The 18,551-nt window shown below is 38.7% G+C and overlaps 1 protein-coding gene across 4 annotated transcripts in view; it reads left to right on the forward strand.

Annotated features, from left to right (window-relative positions):
- The window catches only part of LOC127795126 (midasin), a 94,114-nt gene that overhangs the window by 21,588 nt on the left and 53,975 nt on the right, over nt 1-18,551 (forward strand). For all 4 annotated transcript variants that reach the window (XM_052326588.1, XM_052326589.1, XM_052326587.1 and 1 more), the window contains exons 11-24: nt 8,526-8,648; nt 8,725-8,809; nt 8,884-8,980; nt 9,078-9,212; nt 9,291-9,347; nt 9,445-9,621; nt 9,713-9,838; nt 9,928-11,679; nt 12,812-12,879; nt 12,973-13,168; nt 13,321-13,425; nt 13,522-13,827; nt 16,390-16,583; nt 16,685-16,739. In XM_052326588.1, the coding sequence (XP_052182548.1) occupies nt 8,526-8,648; nt 8,725-8,809; nt 8,884-8,980; nt 9,078-9,212; nt 9,291-9,347; nt 9,445-9,621; nt 9,713-9,838; nt 9,928-11,679; nt 12,812-12,879; nt 12,973-13,168; nt 13,321-13,425; nt 13,522-13,827; nt 16,390-16,583; nt 16,685-16,739 (3,476 nt within the window). The remainder of the gene's footprint in view (nt 1-8,525; nt 8,649-8,724; nt 8,810-8,883; nt 8,981-9,077; nt 9,213-9,290; nt 9,348-9,444; nt 9,622-9,712; nt 9,839-9,927; nt 11,680-12,811; nt 12,880-12,972; nt 13,169-13,320; nt 13,426-13,521; nt 13,828-16,389; nt 16,584-16,684; nt 16,740-18,551) is intronic.

The following is an 18,551-nucleotide window of genomic DNA, read 5'->3' on the forward strand; positions in this document are numbered from 1 at the left end:
TAGGGCTCAAGACCTAGCTTAGGAATGCTAATGGTCTTCCCTCCTGCACCAATATTGCCCCTATGCCTATCCCACATGCATCTATTTCCATAACAAAGGGCTTGCTAAAATTAGGCAACCTTAGTATCGGAACCCTGCTCATAGCCCCCTTCAATTTCTCAAAAGCTTCCTTTGCTTCTGGCCCCCAACTGAAACCTCCCTTCTTCAAAAGGTTTGTTAAGGGTTTGCTAATTGCCCCATAGTCCTTCACAAACCGGCGATAGTATCTGGGTAACCCCAAAAATCCCCTCAAGGCCCTCACCGAAGTAGGCCTTGGCCAAGATACGATGACCTCTACTTTTCTTGGGTCAGTACTAACTCCATCCCTTGTTATGATATGCCTCAAATATTCCACTTGCTCTTAACCAAAAGCACACTTAGATTTCTTAATAAAGAGCCGGTTAGATCTGAGGATCTCAAAAGTGGTTGTTAGGTGAGCCAAATGTTGGTCAAAAGTAGGGCTGTAGATAAGTATATCGTCAAAGAATACAAGTATAAATTTTCGAAGATGGGGCTCAAATTATGTTCATGATGGACTGAAAAGTGGCTGGGACATTAGTGAGCCCAAATGGCATCGCCAAAAATTCAAAATGCCCATGGTGAGTCCTAAAGGTTGTTTTGTGTATATCCTTGGATTTCATTCTAATTTGGTGGTAGCCCGAGCGTAGGTCAAGCTTAGAAAAGAATTGGGTATGGTGTAGCTCATCCAAAAGGTCTTCTACAAGGGGTATAGGAAACTTATACTTGATGGTCATGGCATTAAGTTGGCGATAATCTACACAAAATTGCCATGATTCATCTTTCTTCTTGACTAATAGGACTGGGGAAACAAAAGGGCTTTGGCTAGGTCTAATAATAAATTATTGTAGCATTTCCCTAACCATTTTCTCAATCTCATTCTTTTGGATTGGGGGATAATGATAAGATCTAATGTTGACTGACTCTGCATTTGGTTTTAGGTCGATAGCATGGTCAAACATTCTAGTAAGGGGAAAGGATGTGGGTTCAATGAAAAGATCTTTATATTCTTCTAGCAATTTGTTAATGAAATCTAAATAAGGTACCTGATCAAGCATTCCCTGAGGCGTGCTAACTATCACGTAGATTTCTCCTTGCACCTTCTTGTCGCCATCTCCCTCCTCTATGGCCACAATTGAGAAAAGTCGGGCCAATTGATTCCACTTCCCCTTGAATACCCTTTGCAGCCTTTTTCCTGAGATCATCTTGCAAGTTCCAAATCCAGCTTCTTTTCCCCCCTGTTAACGTCATCTTCCTTCCCTCTTCCTCAAAGGATACCTCCATCCGATTAAAATCAAAGCTAATGGGGCTTACCCACTTCATCCAATCTACCCCAAGAACTACATCACAACCCCCCAACTGTAATAGTCTTAGATCTACCTCAAATCTCTCCCCTTGCATCTCTCAACAGAAGCCATTGCAGGCTGATTTGCTCATCACTCGGTTGCCCTTGGCTACTGTCACACTCAAGGGTGGTGTCCCTGTGAGTTGACACTTCAACCTTTTGGCCTTGCTTTCATCAAGAAAGCTGTGTGTGCTCCCACTATCAATTAGGATCATAAGGTTACAACCCTTAACTTGACCCTCCACCTTAATGATTTTATTGTTGGCCACTTCCTTCAAAGCATGAATTGATATCTCTCCATTGTCCTCCTCCCCATTCTCCTCGTAGTCTTCTTCCTCTGCCTCCCCTTGTTCATCCTTATCATCCCCTTCCAACAATAGAATTTGCCTTTTGCATTGATGTCCGGGATGGTATTTATCCCCACATCGAAAGCAAAGGCTAGCTAATCTCCTTTGCTCCCTTAATTGCTCTCCATAAGGAGCTGAACTTGGTCCAACCACTTTTTTAACTTCATTATTCCCCTTCACCATATCCCGGTTATGGCTCCTTCCTCCTATATTGGATGTTCCCAGAACCACCCCTTTCAGATGCTGCCTTTGCTTCTTCATTAAGGTCTCCACTACCATCTCTTGTAACTGGGCATTCTCAGATGCTTGCTCTATAGTTTGGGGCCTCATCATTTTAACCAATGGCCGAAGCTCCTCACTAAGGCCACTCATGAAGCTTGACACGAAATAAACTTTAGAGAGGTGAGGGTTGTGGATCTCAACTCTTCAAATCTTTGTAAGTAGGCTCCCACACTCCTAGTTTGTCTCAGTTTGTTGAATTCTTCTGTAATATCCACCATACTCTTCTCCCCAAAACGCTCACACAATTTTTCAGAGAATTCCTCCCAAGTATAATCTTCTCTCACCCTAAGGCACCCCTGAAACCACGCGTCTACTACTTCATTGAAGTATGCAGTGGCTAAGGATACCTCGGTATGTTGTACTAGTTGAACAATATCTCACACTTCCTTAACCACTATCGAGGGTCAGTTCTGTCAAATACTGGGATCTCCATCTGGGGTATGGGAAACCTTGGATGATGGGAATTAGGTTGGTTGTTCCTTTCCCTGCCTATCATCCTTTCTTCCTCCTCCTCCTCCTGTTTCCCCTGTTCATCCTATTCCCTTATAAGATTGGTTTAATCCTATCTCTAGGTGGAAAGTCAAGAGCAACTCTTACCGCATTTTGGCGAGTAAACATCACCATAAATTGTTGCATCTGGGCTCCCATTTCTTCTCGTAATCTCACAATTGACCCATCCAACCTTTGCTCCAGCTGTCCATTGAACTCTCCATCTTGCGATCTATTGCCATGATCGCTTCATGGTTTCGGGCACCCTCGATCTCCAATTGGTCATATCGGTTTTGGAACTCCGTCATGGTCGAGCTGACTTGTTGCAGGCTGTGGCTCGAAGTTCGTCATTCGAGTTCCCTTCACCATCTAGCCAATCCAATAGAGCCCTAGCCAAGAATCGTTGCTCTGATACCAAATTTGTCACGGCCTAAGCCTGACAAATCCCTCTTTGTAACCCAATGTGATTTAGAAAGCCTCTTGCAGGAACAAAGAGCAAAAAACAAAGAATAATAAGAGAGAGAGTAAGAATGAGGGAGAAAAGAGAGAAAAAGAGAGTGAGAAAGTTAGAATTCTCTAAATATTCTTCAATAAAAATCCATCCATGAAGGATTTGGACAATTTATACAAGGTGCCTGGAGGAGTGGATTCTCCTGCCAAGGTGGGCCCTACACCCTTCACAGTTGTAACAACCTGCCTACACCCCTAACCTCCTACACATGGTGGCCCATGGCTAGGAACTAACTACTATAACAATAATTACAACAGTAAAAATTCAAAATTGCTATAAATTTAGTTTCCTCTCGAGACAGAATAGAAATAGAGGGAGGATTTGAAAGGAGGGAGAATTGAGAGAGAGAAAAGAGAGGGAAATAGAAATTTAGAGGGAAAAATAAACTTTGTATTACTTTCAACATACCCCTCATCCTCTCCGCTTAGCCTATTATAGGCTTTTTTTCAATTATAATGTCTAACTAAAAGGTACAGTTGTTTCCAGCACTAACTAAAAGGAACAACATTGCTTAGGTATTACAAGCATAATGACTAGGTTACCCCTGGGGTCATGACACACCTTTTCTCCAATGTTTGGTGCTGATTGGGCAACATCACATTCCTTCTATAACTTTTAAAGGTGCCACTTGACCATGACCTGCCTAGTACTTCTGTTTCCGAAGGCCCTACTACCTATATAAGGGGTCTTACCACCTTACACGAGATGTTAGATCCAATAGTCATTACCTATAAGTTTATTGGTTCCACCTTCGTTTCCTTTTTGCCTTGGTTGTTTCCCTCTCAACACCAAGAGGCTTCTGGGCTCCTTGGTTGTTGCCATTACTTCTGAGAAAATTTTGCTTACTTGGACCTGTAACGTAAGCATCCCTCTCCCTCACCTAACAACCTACAAAACAAGTTTTTTGAGAATTGCTCTCAGCACCAAACATGACAAGTTTTTTTGATTACTGCATGCTTGATGCTTTTAGTGGCGTTGTAATAACTTGTTTCATAAATTGTTTTTGTTTCATAGTTAGTGCAAATGTTGCTTTTGGGTCATTTTGTTAATATGGTCAATAAATTGGAAAACTAGGTCCTTTAGCTAGGTGTATGGTTTGGTGAGGGTGTGATTTTGTTAAGTCCTCCCAGATCATAGGGCTACATATAACCACCTGTAATGTTACCCCCAAGTTTTGAGTATTTAATTTTGTGCTTTGGTGAATATTTGCTTGGATGGAAAATAAGTGTACATGAAAAGATGGAAAATTGTCAAAATTGGCTCAAGCCCTGGATGGTTGAGTAAGTAGTCGACTATGTCTGGGAATTTGACTGTCAAGGGCATAGTCGACCAAGAGATAGACTATGGAAAGCTAAACAACAGGTTTTGTAAATGGGATAAATCCACCAGTTTGGTATGATGTCAACTGCATTATGTAGGGATTAAATGAATGGTTATTGTATAGTTCGGTGGGCTTTAGGTGAGTTTGAATTGTGAATTGAACCTGATTTATGCACTTTGATGAGCGATAGAAGTTTACCAAGAATGGGGGATTTTAATGGGTTCACCAATGTGGATAAATGTGAGTATAAAGATACATTCTGAAGGCTAAAGTCGTGGCAATAATGCTTAAAGAATAAGATGGATATAAAATTGCTGGAGACAGAAATGAAGAGGAGAGATGAAGCTGAAATGACAGAATGAAAGAAGGAGAGATGAAGCTGAAATGACAGAATGCTCTTTCAGGAAGTTGCTTTGTCCCCTGAGAAAGGCTGAGGATATCGGGTTGCCTTTGGGACCTTGAAAACCTAAGGCTAGGGAAATAAAGCACAAATACAGCTGGGAAAAAGGACCTTACACCAGTGTTCTAAAACGCGTTAGGCGCTAGTCGGGCGTTAGGCTGGGACCTAGTGCCTAGGCGGGGCCTAGAAAAACTGTTATTTTTTAAATTAAAATTCATATTATCCCAAATGTATATACAAATTAAAAGTTATATTATCCCAAATACACATATAAATTAAACAAAGATTATGAAACATTAACATAGATTATTAAGTTTAGGGTTTAAACTCTTGACTTTGTGAAACACAGCTTATGGGCATTACAAACAATAGAATCAAATAAGGACATAACAAAAATAACAGAGCCAACAACAAAATACAAAACAGACAAATCAACAACGCAACAAAATACAAGCAGCTGCTACAACAATGCTTGGCGGAGTAAGAAGATCGAGAACCAGCAGCTGCTACAACAGCAAGAAGAACTTCAAACCAAGATGATGGCCATGCGTACTGGAGGAAGAAGATCGAGAACGACAAGGAGACAATTCGCGGCGGCGGCAGCAAGGAGAGAGCAAGCGACGAGTTAGGCGGCGCGCAACAAGAGACGACTCAAGCAGTCCAGGTGGCGCGTGACCCAGGCAGATGGGCGGCCGCAGGCGGCTAGGCGTTGCCTAGGTTGCCTGGGCGTTGATTTGGCCAGAGTGATCGGCCCGACGCCTAAGGGTGCCGATCAACAGTTAATTGTGGCGGCCAAGCGCCGCCTAACGCCTAGGAGGCGGCCGCCTTTTAGAACACTTTTAGAACACTGCCTTACACGCCAGACAGAGTGTTGCATATGCAGGCAAACTTGCAGGGCTGAAAAATGATCCTCAATGCAAGAGCATTGGAAGGTTTCAAAAGGAGGTGTACTCCAAATCAGGAATTAGGCGTGGCCAAGGGTTAGTGGGTATAAACAGTTATAAAATGCAGATGTATGTCCAGGTATCAAGCTGATATGGCAACCACCTTAGCATCCAGCTGAAAACAGGGCTGAGAAGCTTGAGGTCTGTTGGCCAAGTGAGTGTGTGCGTGTGGGAAGCTTGGGGAGAAGACAAGCACTGAGGGAGGCTGATAAAGGAACTGAGAACACTGAAGTATGGGCTGATACGCTACCACACAAGGAGCAAATTCTGAAATGCATAAAAATAGGTTGAAAAGGGGAGCTGGCACCTGAATTATAACTTTTTTTTTTTTTAGGGGGGGGGGGGGGTTGCATCTGTAATTAGCATAAAGGGCCTAAAAGTCAAGGACAGCAGCGGGAATCAAATCTTTTCACACCCTGATGTCTATAAAAGGAGGTTGGTTTCGGCTATAAGGGAGCTTTTGGCAAGTGTGTGAGGGCTTGTGTGTTGCTGAGAGCTATGTTGTGTGTGTGTTTTGAAAGTGGTTGAACTGTGTTGTGAAGTGTTTTAAGTGTGGTGTCAGTGTTTTGAGGTGTTTGAGTGCAAGAGTGCTCCAGTGCAGAGGGTTTTGATGTAAGTGACGCATGTGCTTGTGGCTGCTGTGCAAGGGACAACCAAAAACTTACTTGGAAACTTCACCTTCACCTTTGCTTCATTAAGATTACTCTTCATCTCATGTACATGGCATTGAGCATCATGTTTGCATAGCTATAATGTGTTGGATGGCATGCTTATACTTACTGTGATGCATGCAAACATGGATTTCTGGCTATGAGCATGAGAGCCTAGGATCCATTTTGTGATCCTCTGGAGATGATAGTCCTAAAACCTTTTGGTGGTTGTCCATTGGGGGTTGACTGTCATGGAGAGTAGGATGTGGTTAGCCTAGTGGCCATGCGAGAAGGGGCTGTCAAAGTTTTAAATTTTTAAGATGGACTGAAAGGTGATGAGGCGGCTTAGGGATGAGTGGAGGCTCATCCAAATTGGATGTACAACCTAGAGTAGTATGCTTACAATTTTGTTGTTTTCCAGTTGATGTGATGTACTGTTTTTAGTTGCATAGCATGTTAGCTATTTTGTGGTTGAAAAAGAGGCTGTATAAATGTTATGTTTGACTCATTTGGTTTACAATAAGGGATTAGTATGTACTGGTTTTATGATGGAAATGCATTTGACATTCTATGGATCATAGTTACTAGATTCTCTCCTACCCCCTGGAACTGCAATCTGGATCACATGTTTCAAATTGTGGTTCTTTTGCGTCTTGGGATCACAAGGGACTTGATCCGAATCCTTAAGAATGGAGATCCCAAGTAGTGCGATAGTTAAAACAATTAAAAGTTGGGGAAGAAACTTAAGGTCAAAATAATTTCCAAAGAAAATTAGAGAAAGGAAAGGTTGCTTACCTCCCTATCTTGTATATTTTTATTGCATTTTGAATTATATTCAAACCTAATTTCATTTGCAAGGGATTCTTCATTCCATAAGTTGTACAAGAACATCAAAAAGAATTCAAAACAAAACAGAACTTCTGTAATAGCAAAGTATCAATCTACCTAATTTTGACTTGAGGACAACTTTAAAACGTACCATGACCTGAACTAACAAACCCACTAAGCCTACTCTCGTCATACTACAAAATTAGTATGCTAATGTATCCCATACTTGTTCTTGTACCATGGCCTGGAACATACCACATTCTGGATAACTATGCTATGGATGTGTATAGAGTTTAGATAAATTGTTGGGATATGTAGCATATGAGAAAAGTGAGTATAAACATGAGATTGGGTAGTATAAACATGAGATTGGATTTGAAAATGTAAAATAGCAGGTAATCTATGTTGAAACAAGGTGAAGAGTCTTAAAATGAGGTAAAGACTTCAGGGAACCCATTAAAGTAAGTTTGGGGTTAAACTTGAAATAAAACAGAGGCTGAAACCTTTTGTTGAGTAAGTAATCGATTATAGGATTGACTATAATGGTTCCAGAACCTGGACATCCAACTAAAAATGTTGTAGTTGACCAAGGGCTCAACTACAGTTGATAGAGTGGTCAATTATGATCACACAGAATATTGGGAACCTTGACTAGGCGTAAGTACTCGACTGAAACATTGACTAGAGGTTTGAGTATACTGTGGCATAATGTTGTGGACCTCAACATGGGGTGTATTTAGTCTGTTAGAGGTGAAACTTAGCCCATAGTTGAATTGTAGTTGACTAGGTGCTTGATTGCAGAGATTAAAGTCTAAAATGGGGAAAATTCTAAGGAAATTAATGGGCAAAACCCTAATCTAATGGACTAAACCTATTGTGTATAAGTGGCAGCCTAAACTACCCAAACAAGTTAAGAATAAAATGGTTAAGTAATTAATCGATCTTGTTTTGCACACATGTTAATGACTCGGTGACGAGGGAAACCACGAGATTTTTCAAGTTATAATTTTGTTGTGTGATAACCCAGTTAATAAAAGATTATTGGGTAATGGGAGAGTACTTAAGGGTATGAATTATGATCCATATTTTTGTAATTACGAGTGAGGGCCCTAACAGTACATTTCTAGTGGAGTAGTTGTGAGTAAAGTGGAACGAAATCCCAATTTCATTCTCGGTTCTGTAAATAAAGTAAAATAGCTTGTTTTCTCATACCAATATCTGCAGGTCTCTATTTTGCATGAATGCTCAATGTTAGACATGCTCACAAATTGATCTCCATTTTTTTGCTAGTGGTTGTTCTTTCCATTAATTAGTTATCCTTTTTATTGTTCTTTTCCCACTTGAATAATAGGTCGGAGCTCTCTTAGTGCTCTTTGGAGGAGAGTGATGATACGACCCCCGAGTGATGAGGACTTGATGAGCATAGTGAAAGCATGGTATCCAAATTTGGAGCCTCTTTCTGAAAAACTCATTGGTATGATAGATAGCACGTTTTCTTTTGCTTTCTTGATTGGAGGCACTACATAAGTTTGGTTGTTTTCCCTATGCAGAGACATATGGAAGAGTTAATCAGCTTGCAAGATTTCAGTTTGGAAATTCTGCTTCTTCCAATTCTCTCTGCAGATTCTCCTTAAGGTGAGTAATCATTACAGTTGTTTGTGTGTTATATGTCGATGTTTCTTGTTAAATTTATTTGTCTGCTGCTGCAGGGATCTTATAAAATGGTGCAAGAGGATTGCTGCTTTGGGTTTTAGCTTTGAGGGGAATCATCTGTCAGATTATACTTGTCATTGCATTTATCAAGAGGTCTGATGTCTTGTTTCTTACTTTTACTAGTATCACCTGATGAAATACTTTCTAGATCTAGCACTTGGCAATTGAATTTTGGCAACTGGTTATTCAGGCTGTGGATATTTTTGCATCTTCCACAACTTCAGTAGATAATCGGCTGGCAATCAAGAAAGACATTGCTAAGATGTGGGCAGTGACAGTCTCAGCTGCAGAGACATTATATCCTGTTAACAAACCTGTTATCCAGGTTTCATTATTTCCTAATGATAACTCATCTTTGCAATGCATCATGTTGTCACTGGTTTCTTATAGTTTCCACTTGCAGGAGTTGCACTCTGATTTAAGTATTGGACGAGTTACCCTCCAACGGATTCAACGACATGTGAGTGCATGCAGTTAACTTTGTTTTCAACCTTTTGAACATTTTTATGCTTTTGGCTTCTTATCTGAAGAAATATTGTCAACATTTTACTCTGCAGCTGCATAGTGAGAGAAAACCCTTTGTTGAAATTCGTAGTTCAGTACATGTTCTTGAGAAGATAGCTAGCTCTGTCAAGCTCAATGAACCTATCCTTTTGGTTGGGGAAACTGGTACTGGAAAGACTACTCTTGTGCAGAGTCTGGCATTGAGACTTGGTTATAAACTTACTGTTTTGGTATGTTCATCATGGAGTTGTGTGTTTTATGTCTACATTAATGATTTGTTATATATTTTGCTAATAAATTATCAATTTGTTTTTGAGACAGAACCTAAGCCAGCAAAGTGACATTGCTGATTTATTGGGAGGATTTAAACCTGTGAATGCACAATTTGTATGTATTCCTCTGTACAAGGAGTTCGAGAATCTTTTTACTAAATCCTTTTCTTTAAAGGTACTTCCCACTTTCAGAAAGCTTTTTGCCCACTTTGGGTTTGTCTTTCTTCGTGTGACTGACTAATGTTATTGGTTGGTGATGTTCAGGATAATGAGGATTTTCTAGTTCGTTTGAAGAAATTTATAAATGATAAGAACTGGAAGATGTTATTGAGTGGATTCAAAAAGGGTGTTAAAAAGATAATTGAAATAGGAAAATCTGGCACTGGTACAAAACGAAAGAGGCCTTTGGGTGAAAAGTTACTGAATGCTTGGGAGGGTTTTTCTTTGAAGCTTGAAACAGCTCATGCACAAATGAATAGCTCAGGTGGAATGATGTTTTCATTTGTAGAGGGAGCTTTTATAACTGCTCTAAGAAATGGTGAGTGGATTTTGCTTGATGAGGTGAACTTGGCTCCCCCAGAGACCTTACAGAGAGTTATTGGTGTTCTAGAAGAGGAGAACGGATCACTTTGTTTAGCTGAAAGAGGAGATGTTGATTATGTCTATAGACATCCTGACTTCCGCATATTTGCCTGCATGAATCCTGCCACTGATGCTGGAAAGAGAGATTTGCCCTACTCTTTGAGGAGTAGATTTACAGAATACTTTGTTGATGATATATTAGATGATGAAGACTTAATTCTGTTTATTGATCGGTTTATGGGTGATGACTGTTCAAAAGTTGAACTAGTGAAGAAAGTTGTCCGGTTCTATAAAGCTGCTAAGATGGAATCTGAAGATAGGCTGCAGGATGGGGCCAATCAGAAGCCACAATATAGTTTAAGGTCTCTTTACAGAGCACTAGAATATGCAAATAAGGCAAGGCGAAAATTTGGATTCCAAAAAGCCCTTTATGATGGATTTTGTATGTTTTTCCAGACTTCATTGGATGAACCTAGTGCCAAGTTGATGAATCAAATGATCAAATCACATTTGTTGGGAGGAAGTACCCCGCTGCATGCCCCTTTCGATAGTTATTTAGTGACTTGTGGAAATTCAAGGCCAGATAATTTCCTGGAGAACTATGTGCTGACTAAGAGTGTTAAGGAGCACCTTAGGAACTTGGCATGTGCTATTTTTGTTGGAAGATATCCTGTTCTTTTACAGGGTCCTACATCCAGTGGCAAAACGAGCCTTGTCCAGTACCTTGCTTCCATAACCGGTCATGAATTTGTACGGATAAATAATCATGAACATACAGATCTCCAGGAATATCTTGGTTCTTACATCACTGATGCTACTGGCCGGCTTGCATTCCATGAAGGTGTGTTGGTTAAGGCTGTAAGGAATGGGCATTGGATAGTTCTGGATGAGCTTAACTTGGCTCCATCTGATGTGCTTGAAGCATTAAACCGGCTTCTAGATGACAATAGGGAATTATATATACCTGAATTATGTGAAACTGTTCGTGCTCATCCAGACTTTATGCTGTTTGCTACCCAAAATCCACCTACTCTTTATGGTGGGCGCAAAATGCTTTCTCGAGCATTTCGCAACCGTTTTGTGGAGATCCTTGTAGATGAAATTCCAGAAGTAGAGCTAACCACAATATTGGAGAAGAGGTGCAAAATTCCTGAAAGCTATGCGAAAAAAATGGTTGAGGTTATGAAGGAGTTGCAGTTGCACAGGCAGAGTAGTAAAGTTTTTGCTGGGAAACATGGATTTATAACCCCTCGTGATTTGTTTCGTTGGGCTGATCGTTTCAGGACATTTGGGAATTCCTATGAAGATCTAGCTAGAGATGGTTACTTTTTATTGGCAGAGAGGCTGAGAGATGAGAGTGAGAAAATTGTTGTTCGGGAGGTTTTGGAGAAGCAGCTCCGTGTTAAACTGGCCATAGATGATTTATACAATCAGGTCTGTTTACTATCTCTCTGTATATTATGTGAATCTGCATCCTCATCTGGTGTAATAGGTATCTAAGACCAGCTGTGGTACTGGAATGTGTAACGTAGCTGTAATTCTCTGGAATTGTATTAATGTCAAAAACCTAGTTTACTGCCTGGAATATAAGTTCCTGTTGTGGTGCTAGATTGAACTTAACCTGAAAATTGGTGGAAATAACTGAAAACCTTCTTTGTCACTGAAATCTGATGATAGAAGTCTCAGGACTGATGGCCATTTGGTTAATATTGCCCCAAACACTATTTTATGATTCTGGTTTCGGATACACTTGGGATAGGGATCGTGTCTGGTGAATTGGTTCAGAAAACTTTTTGCAAATAATTAGTCTTGAAATCCCCAATTTATTGAAACAATAAAATCTTTTTCTAGCTTTAGAAACCTTTCTTGTGCAAAAATTGTAATTAAATGAGATTATGCTAATTTTAAAGTTTTCATCATTTTCAGAAGCTGATGATTGCTGTTCTTTCATTTACTATTTTATGTGCAAGAACAGAATCCCTTAAATTTCCTTTCAGAAGCTGATTATTTCTCTATTGATGGATGTACCTACCTGGCATCCTTGAGTTTAATGTATGCGCAGGTGTCTGCTTTTTTTGTATATCATTTTCTGCAGTTAATTTCTTTAGAAGCTTATTGCTGTTCTTTCATTTACTATTTTATGTACATTTCTTCTTTGCTTTTTTGTATTTCCCAAGAAAATTTCATGGATATCTGCATGTGTGGTCACGGCATGTGATCTAGGCATACATTTATGACGTTTTGCACAGGTCCAGTCTTCAGTTGGATAATAGATTTCAGGATAGGAGTAGCTTGTTATGGTAGACATGTGACTGATTCTAAACATCTGTGCTTAACCATTATGAAAAACATATAGTGCTAATGGATTACTTTGATTTGCCAATGGTTTGAAACTTGGGAGTAGCGTACATTGGACTTTGCTCGGAAAGTAAAATTTTCATGAATTTGTCAGGGTTAGACAATCCTGTAAGCTTGCTATACTTGGTTGCCTTAGTTATTGCATTCTGCATATGAAATTTGTGGAACTTGATGTTTGCTGGTTGAAAATTGTCACCGTATGATCCAGGAACCAGCAGGAAGGGATGCGGTTTTGAAGTTATGCAAGTACCCGGGTGTTTTGCAGAATCTTGGCAAGTATGCATCTGTTCTTATAATTCATTGTTTTAACATTTTATTTCAATGCTTGACCATTTAACTTATTTTTTAGCAATTTCCTTCCTTTTGCAGAATTGTTTGGACAGAAAGTATGTGGAGATTGTATTTTCTCATTGAACGATGTTACAAGATGCGTGAGCCTGTCCTTCTTGTTGGTGAAACTGGCGGTGGGAAGACAACTGTTTGTCAGTTACTCAGCGTGGTGTTGGGTTCAGGATTGCACATTTTAAATTGCCATCAGTATACAGAGACATCTGATTTTCTTGGGGTTGGTTGTCTTTTATTTACATTTTACTTTTTTTTATATCCTTATTAAGTACTAATAGTCATAGAATTCCATGAAACTCATACTAAGTTCCATTTTCAACAGCTTAGATTAAGTCTTTACTTCAGAATACTAATTAACGGAGCATTAAACAGGGGTTTTATCCTGTACGAGAGAGATCAAGAGTAGCTTTGGACTTCAAAAATCTATGTGAACAAATAATGCTATCGAAGGCTTTTGTCTGCTTTCCTGGTGTTGATGTATGTTCTTTTGTCTTCGCACTTTGCTTACCTGTGGTTTCTTTCCATTCTCATATAAAAATTTAGGGCTTTTCTGATGGATGCATTTGGTTGCAGACAATTTCTACAGATATTGGTCAAGCTTCCTCTATCATTGATCAGCTGGCTGTAATTGTAAATAGTTACAAGCAAGGTCTTGTCTCACATTCTGATGTTACTCTCCAAGATCTTGACTTGATCGAAAAACTGAATCTAGACCTAGCTCAGCTGCACCAAAAGTGGCAGACCATTTTTATTTGGCAAGACGGACCACTTGTGCAGGCGATGAGGAAAGGTGATCTCTTTCTTGTGGATGAAATTTCCTTGGCAGATGACAGTGTACTTGAAAGATTGAACAGCGTGTTGGAGCCAGAAAGGAAACTGGTGTGTAATTTTACCAGGAGATCTAATTTCTTTACATGCAATTTATTTCATTTGAGCAGGCTATTCGAGTAGTCTTTCATTGCTGTATTCTGTAGATAGAGCATGACTGTGGAGGATGGGTGCTAGAATTTTACTGCTTTCTGAAAGTGGGAACTGCTAGATATGATCTTGGATATTGACAAAATAGAGCATAATATATGATTTTTATTGGCTAGAGAGGCTTGTACAGGTCTACATATAGAATCTTACCCCAAGTAATAACACTAAACATGTAATTATTTTATTAGTAAGAGAAATTTATCAGTCAGAACATGCTGTTACCTGACATAATTTGTATAACTCAAGTTGTTTGAATTGTTATCCTATCACTTCAATTTAGTAAGGCTTTACAGGGTATGCAATCTGTTGGACATACAAAGTGATACAGCTTATTCAATTCGTGGTGTCTTTATCCTTGTAATGCACAACTTGGAGTTCTCTGATCTTCGTGCAGATTCATGACAAGTTGAGTTGAGAAGTACCATGTTTAATACATTCACGACCTTGTGTCCTGAATAGATTTTTTACAGATTAGATTCCTGTTTTGATTGAATATCCTTTTGTTTACTTGTCTTTTGTTGAGGTGTACTGACATACGAGTACAAGAAACTGGTTCTGCTTTGCTTTCTTGAAGGAGGTGTAACTGTGGAAAATGTAGAAGTCTGTGGGACTGCATACCAATAATATGAGAAAAATTGTGTATACTTTTTAAGGAGACTCTTATAGGTTCATCCATTGCTTGCTAAGTTATTTAGTTGTGTCCAATTCCTAGCATCAGAAGAAGATCAGAGAACATTATCAGACAGCTGAGAGTTCAGTTAGTGAAAATCCACACTTTTCCAGACCTACAAAACAGACATACTTCTAGGATTTCTCCATGTTTTATGTACCCCTGTTCAAAGATCCATAATCCAAAATATAATGACAGGCAGAGCTTCTATTTCCTGCAGCAGTCAAATGAGGGTGTTAATGCTAGATAGTAGTGGAATGATTGGCTAGATCACTTATTTGCTAGTTGTGAAAGCTGCTCTTTGTGGGAGAACTAGTACTTGCTGCCTCTTGGAAAGGATTCCATAGGCTCTATTATTTTCTTGAGCTCCCTCTATCCGGTATGTATTTCTTCCAACCTCCGCTCTTTGTCCCAATAATTGTGCTTAGACTGATAGGGAGTGAAAAGAAAGAAAAAGAGTGAACCAAAATGAGATTTAGACCCCTTGTTAGGTCAGCCACTCTCATTGTACCTGTGGCCCTTTTCTTGATACAACCTTGGCTTCAGTAGTGAATCACCTACTCTTTCCCCGTTCTAATGCGCAAAGCTTTAGCTTGGTAGGAGCCTGAGCTAAGAGAGTAGAGCGAATTTGACAGAGAAAACTAGGGATAGATAACTGAAGGGAGCAACTGGAGATTGCATGGACTCTTAATGTTGATATGCCAAACGAAGTGTGCCAAAGATAGGCATCAATTGTTACAATTATAAGAAGGCTAACCGGTGCCCTTTCTCAAGAAAGCACATTACTTCTTTTTCTATGGATAAATGATGGCTTTTTTCCAGATATGATTAGTGTTCACAAAATTACTGCTGTCTCCTGTCTTAGAATGTTCAAGCAACACTCTATCAGAAGGATTTCCTGGAAACATATTCAAATAGTTGAGATTCACCAAGAACCATTTTGAGATTCACCAGTGAGTGATACTGTGGACTGAGCTTTTGGTAGTCAATCATAAAGGCAATTTTGACAAAGCTGATAAAGCCCTTAGATGTGGTCCAATACATGTTCTTGGACTAAGTTAATTGTAAAAGTATTTCTTTAATGTTTGTTTTTTGATCCTATCTATATGAATAATTTCAATTTTCCATCAATCTTTTTTACCCAATGCTATGTTAGGACATGGGGTTTTTTTGGGTACATAGTTAGTCTTACCCTGCTTTTTTTCTAAGGGTTGATTCCATAACTTAGTGTCCACCAAAGTGCTAAATATGAATGAACACTTAACATCTCAAGTGAAGCTCTCATGTCAAAAGACGAGGCCAATTTGCATGGTGTTGGCTTAGAAAGCATTCAGCCATGGAGATTACTCAAAACTCATATTTTCTTTTCAATTATTTTATTTATTTGTTGCCTTGATATTTGGATCCTTTCTGGTCCTACTGACAGTGGCTACAATTCTTGTTGAATGGGAAGTTTGTGTTGCGTCTCGTCTTTGAATAATTAATGGTTTAACTTGTCAAGCTGCACACAAATGCAATACTTGCTGATCTTTTAATTTTATTTTGTCAAGCTTATGAAGAAGATTTGCATGCACTTGTATGAAGTTAGGTTTCTCTCTGTTCATGCAGTGAATAAAAACATGTGGACCTGTGTTTCTCTCTATTTGTACTGCAAATTAAAATATGTGCCTTAATGGTTATGATCTTTGGCTAGGTCACTTCTAATTTGTTAATCTGTTAATGGATATCTCTCTATTGTTTTTTTTTTCATTTTTCATATCGTTTTCTATTTAATGATCTTCTTCCTTCTGCAGGCTTTGGCTGAGAAAGGAGGTTCTGATCTTGAGATAATAACTGCTCATTCAAACTTCTTTCTTCTCGCAACAATGAATCCTGGTGGTGATTATGGTAAGAAGGAACTTTCTCCGGCCCTTCGCAATCGGTTTACTGAGATATGGGTTCCTCCTGTCAATGACCTAAAGGAGCTCAGAACTATAGCTCTGAATAGGTATATGCACCATTACAAGCATGGTTAACTATAAGTGTATTTAGGTCAATGTTCTGCATTTAAATTGTCACCTCATCTTTTTTTTTTTGTTTTTTTTGCAGAATTTTGTATCCGAATCTACTTTACATTGTAGATCCTATGCTAAATTTCTTGGAGGTATCTTCTATTACAGTTCCTCATGCAATTTTTTTTTTTAAAATTTCTTGCGGGTTCTCTTTTGTGTCATAAGAAAAAACATCTGGATTCACTGTCCTTAGAAGCCTGGCTCATATATGTTGTAAACGGTACTTCAAACTCTTATTCTTTTCTTGATGCTCGAGACCACCTTGTTCAAGACAAATATAATTACCTTTTTGGGGTGGTCTACGAGGAAGCTTTTGAATCAGATCTTAATTCTTTTCCCTTACATCCCAGTCAAATAAATCACTTTACCTTCTGTTTCATACATTGAAATCAAGCATAATATATGTGAGATAGACTTGTGTTTGGCATCATGTTGTTTTGGCCAATAGTGGCAGGGCATCATGGTATTGGGCTACATTTGCAATATTTTTCGGTTTCTATGCCTTAATGGACTCATGCCTTCTCCATTGGTACGTAAGAAATTGATAATCTTATTTCTTTGTTTGACGTGATTTTGTTTCTAACTGTCCCATAAATTTAATTTTAAACATTGAAAATTTTGGTGTGGACTTAGAATTTGTGAAGTTATGGAGATAAGTATGAAGTAAACTGGTGTCTTTTTCTTTTCTTTGTTTTCTGGGGCAATGTTCTTTTTTCTATTCTTGTTTATTTTTTCAGTTATTTACAATTTGGAAACGACTCTTAACACTACTTGAAGGTTCTTTTTGTCATTCAACTATTTGTTTCAAATGAGCTTCTTACTGCTAATAACCCAAGCTCATAATTTCTTAGTTTTATTAGCCACCATTCAATGCCCATTGCTATTTGTTTGAATGAGTATCCTGCAGGCTGCGTTGTCTCTACTTTTTTCTGCTACCATTTAATTTCTGTCACTGCTTGATCTGGATGAACTTTCTTTTCTTGAAAGCCTAATCCTGTATTTTTTCTGCCTTTCATCCTCCATTCAGTCACGTGGAAGAGCAAATCATAGTTGTTCCAGTTGATCTTGAGGAGGAAAATTTTAAAAAGCATATGAAGAATGGTAATTGTGTTTCTTAGGCAGAGAATGTTGGAAGATAATGCATGAATTTGCAGTTAATTTTAAGATTTCATGTATACCATATACACATTTATTTTGTATATGTGAATACTATTCCTTTTTTTTTTGGGCTAAATAAAATTTCTGTATTAAAGAAAACACTTTGGCAAATATTAAAATCTATCTGTTTTTCTACACTGTCTAGGTATTATGTATATCATGCTATATGCTTGTCAAGTAAAAGTAAATACTATCTGGTTTTCTGATTAGTGAAACAGTTTTAAGATTAAAGATGGAACATTAATATGAGGCTATTCTAAATAAGACAGGAGGTTTCATAAGTTTAGCTTCAGAAAATCAGGTCTATATCTCAAACAAGGAGTAGGAGGAAGGCTCCACTAATAAGGTAAAATCCTCTATTGGATCTGATCTTAATCAGTTAAATGCAAATGAGACCAGCAAGCTCAAGAATTTCTTGAGGACAATTCAGGATGGAACTTGCTCTCTTGCTCAACAAGGTACTTGTCTCCATTTTGTTTCTTTTACTACTTCAAAAACTGATAGGAATGACATATAGATTCTAGATTTAGGGGCCACTGATCATATGACTTATGATCTGCATGTTTTTGAAACCTATAAGCCTCTAGGAACTTCCAAACAAATAACCATAACCAATGAAACTTCAATCCCTATCACAGGTCAGGGCAGGGTGAATCTTAGCCCCATTCTCCCTATCAAACAAGTGCTTCATGTACCTAATTTATCTACCAACCTAGTTTCTGTCCATAAGCTCACTGAAGATTTGA

This window comes from Diospyros lotus, chromosome 2, assembly GCF_014633365.1.
Source record: "Diospyros lotus cultivar Yz01 chromosome 2, ASM1463336v1, whole genome shotgun sequence".
Taxonomy (NCBI): Eukaryota; Viridiplantae; Streptophyta; class Magnoliopsida; order Ericales; family Ebenaceae; genus Diospyros; species Diospyros lotus.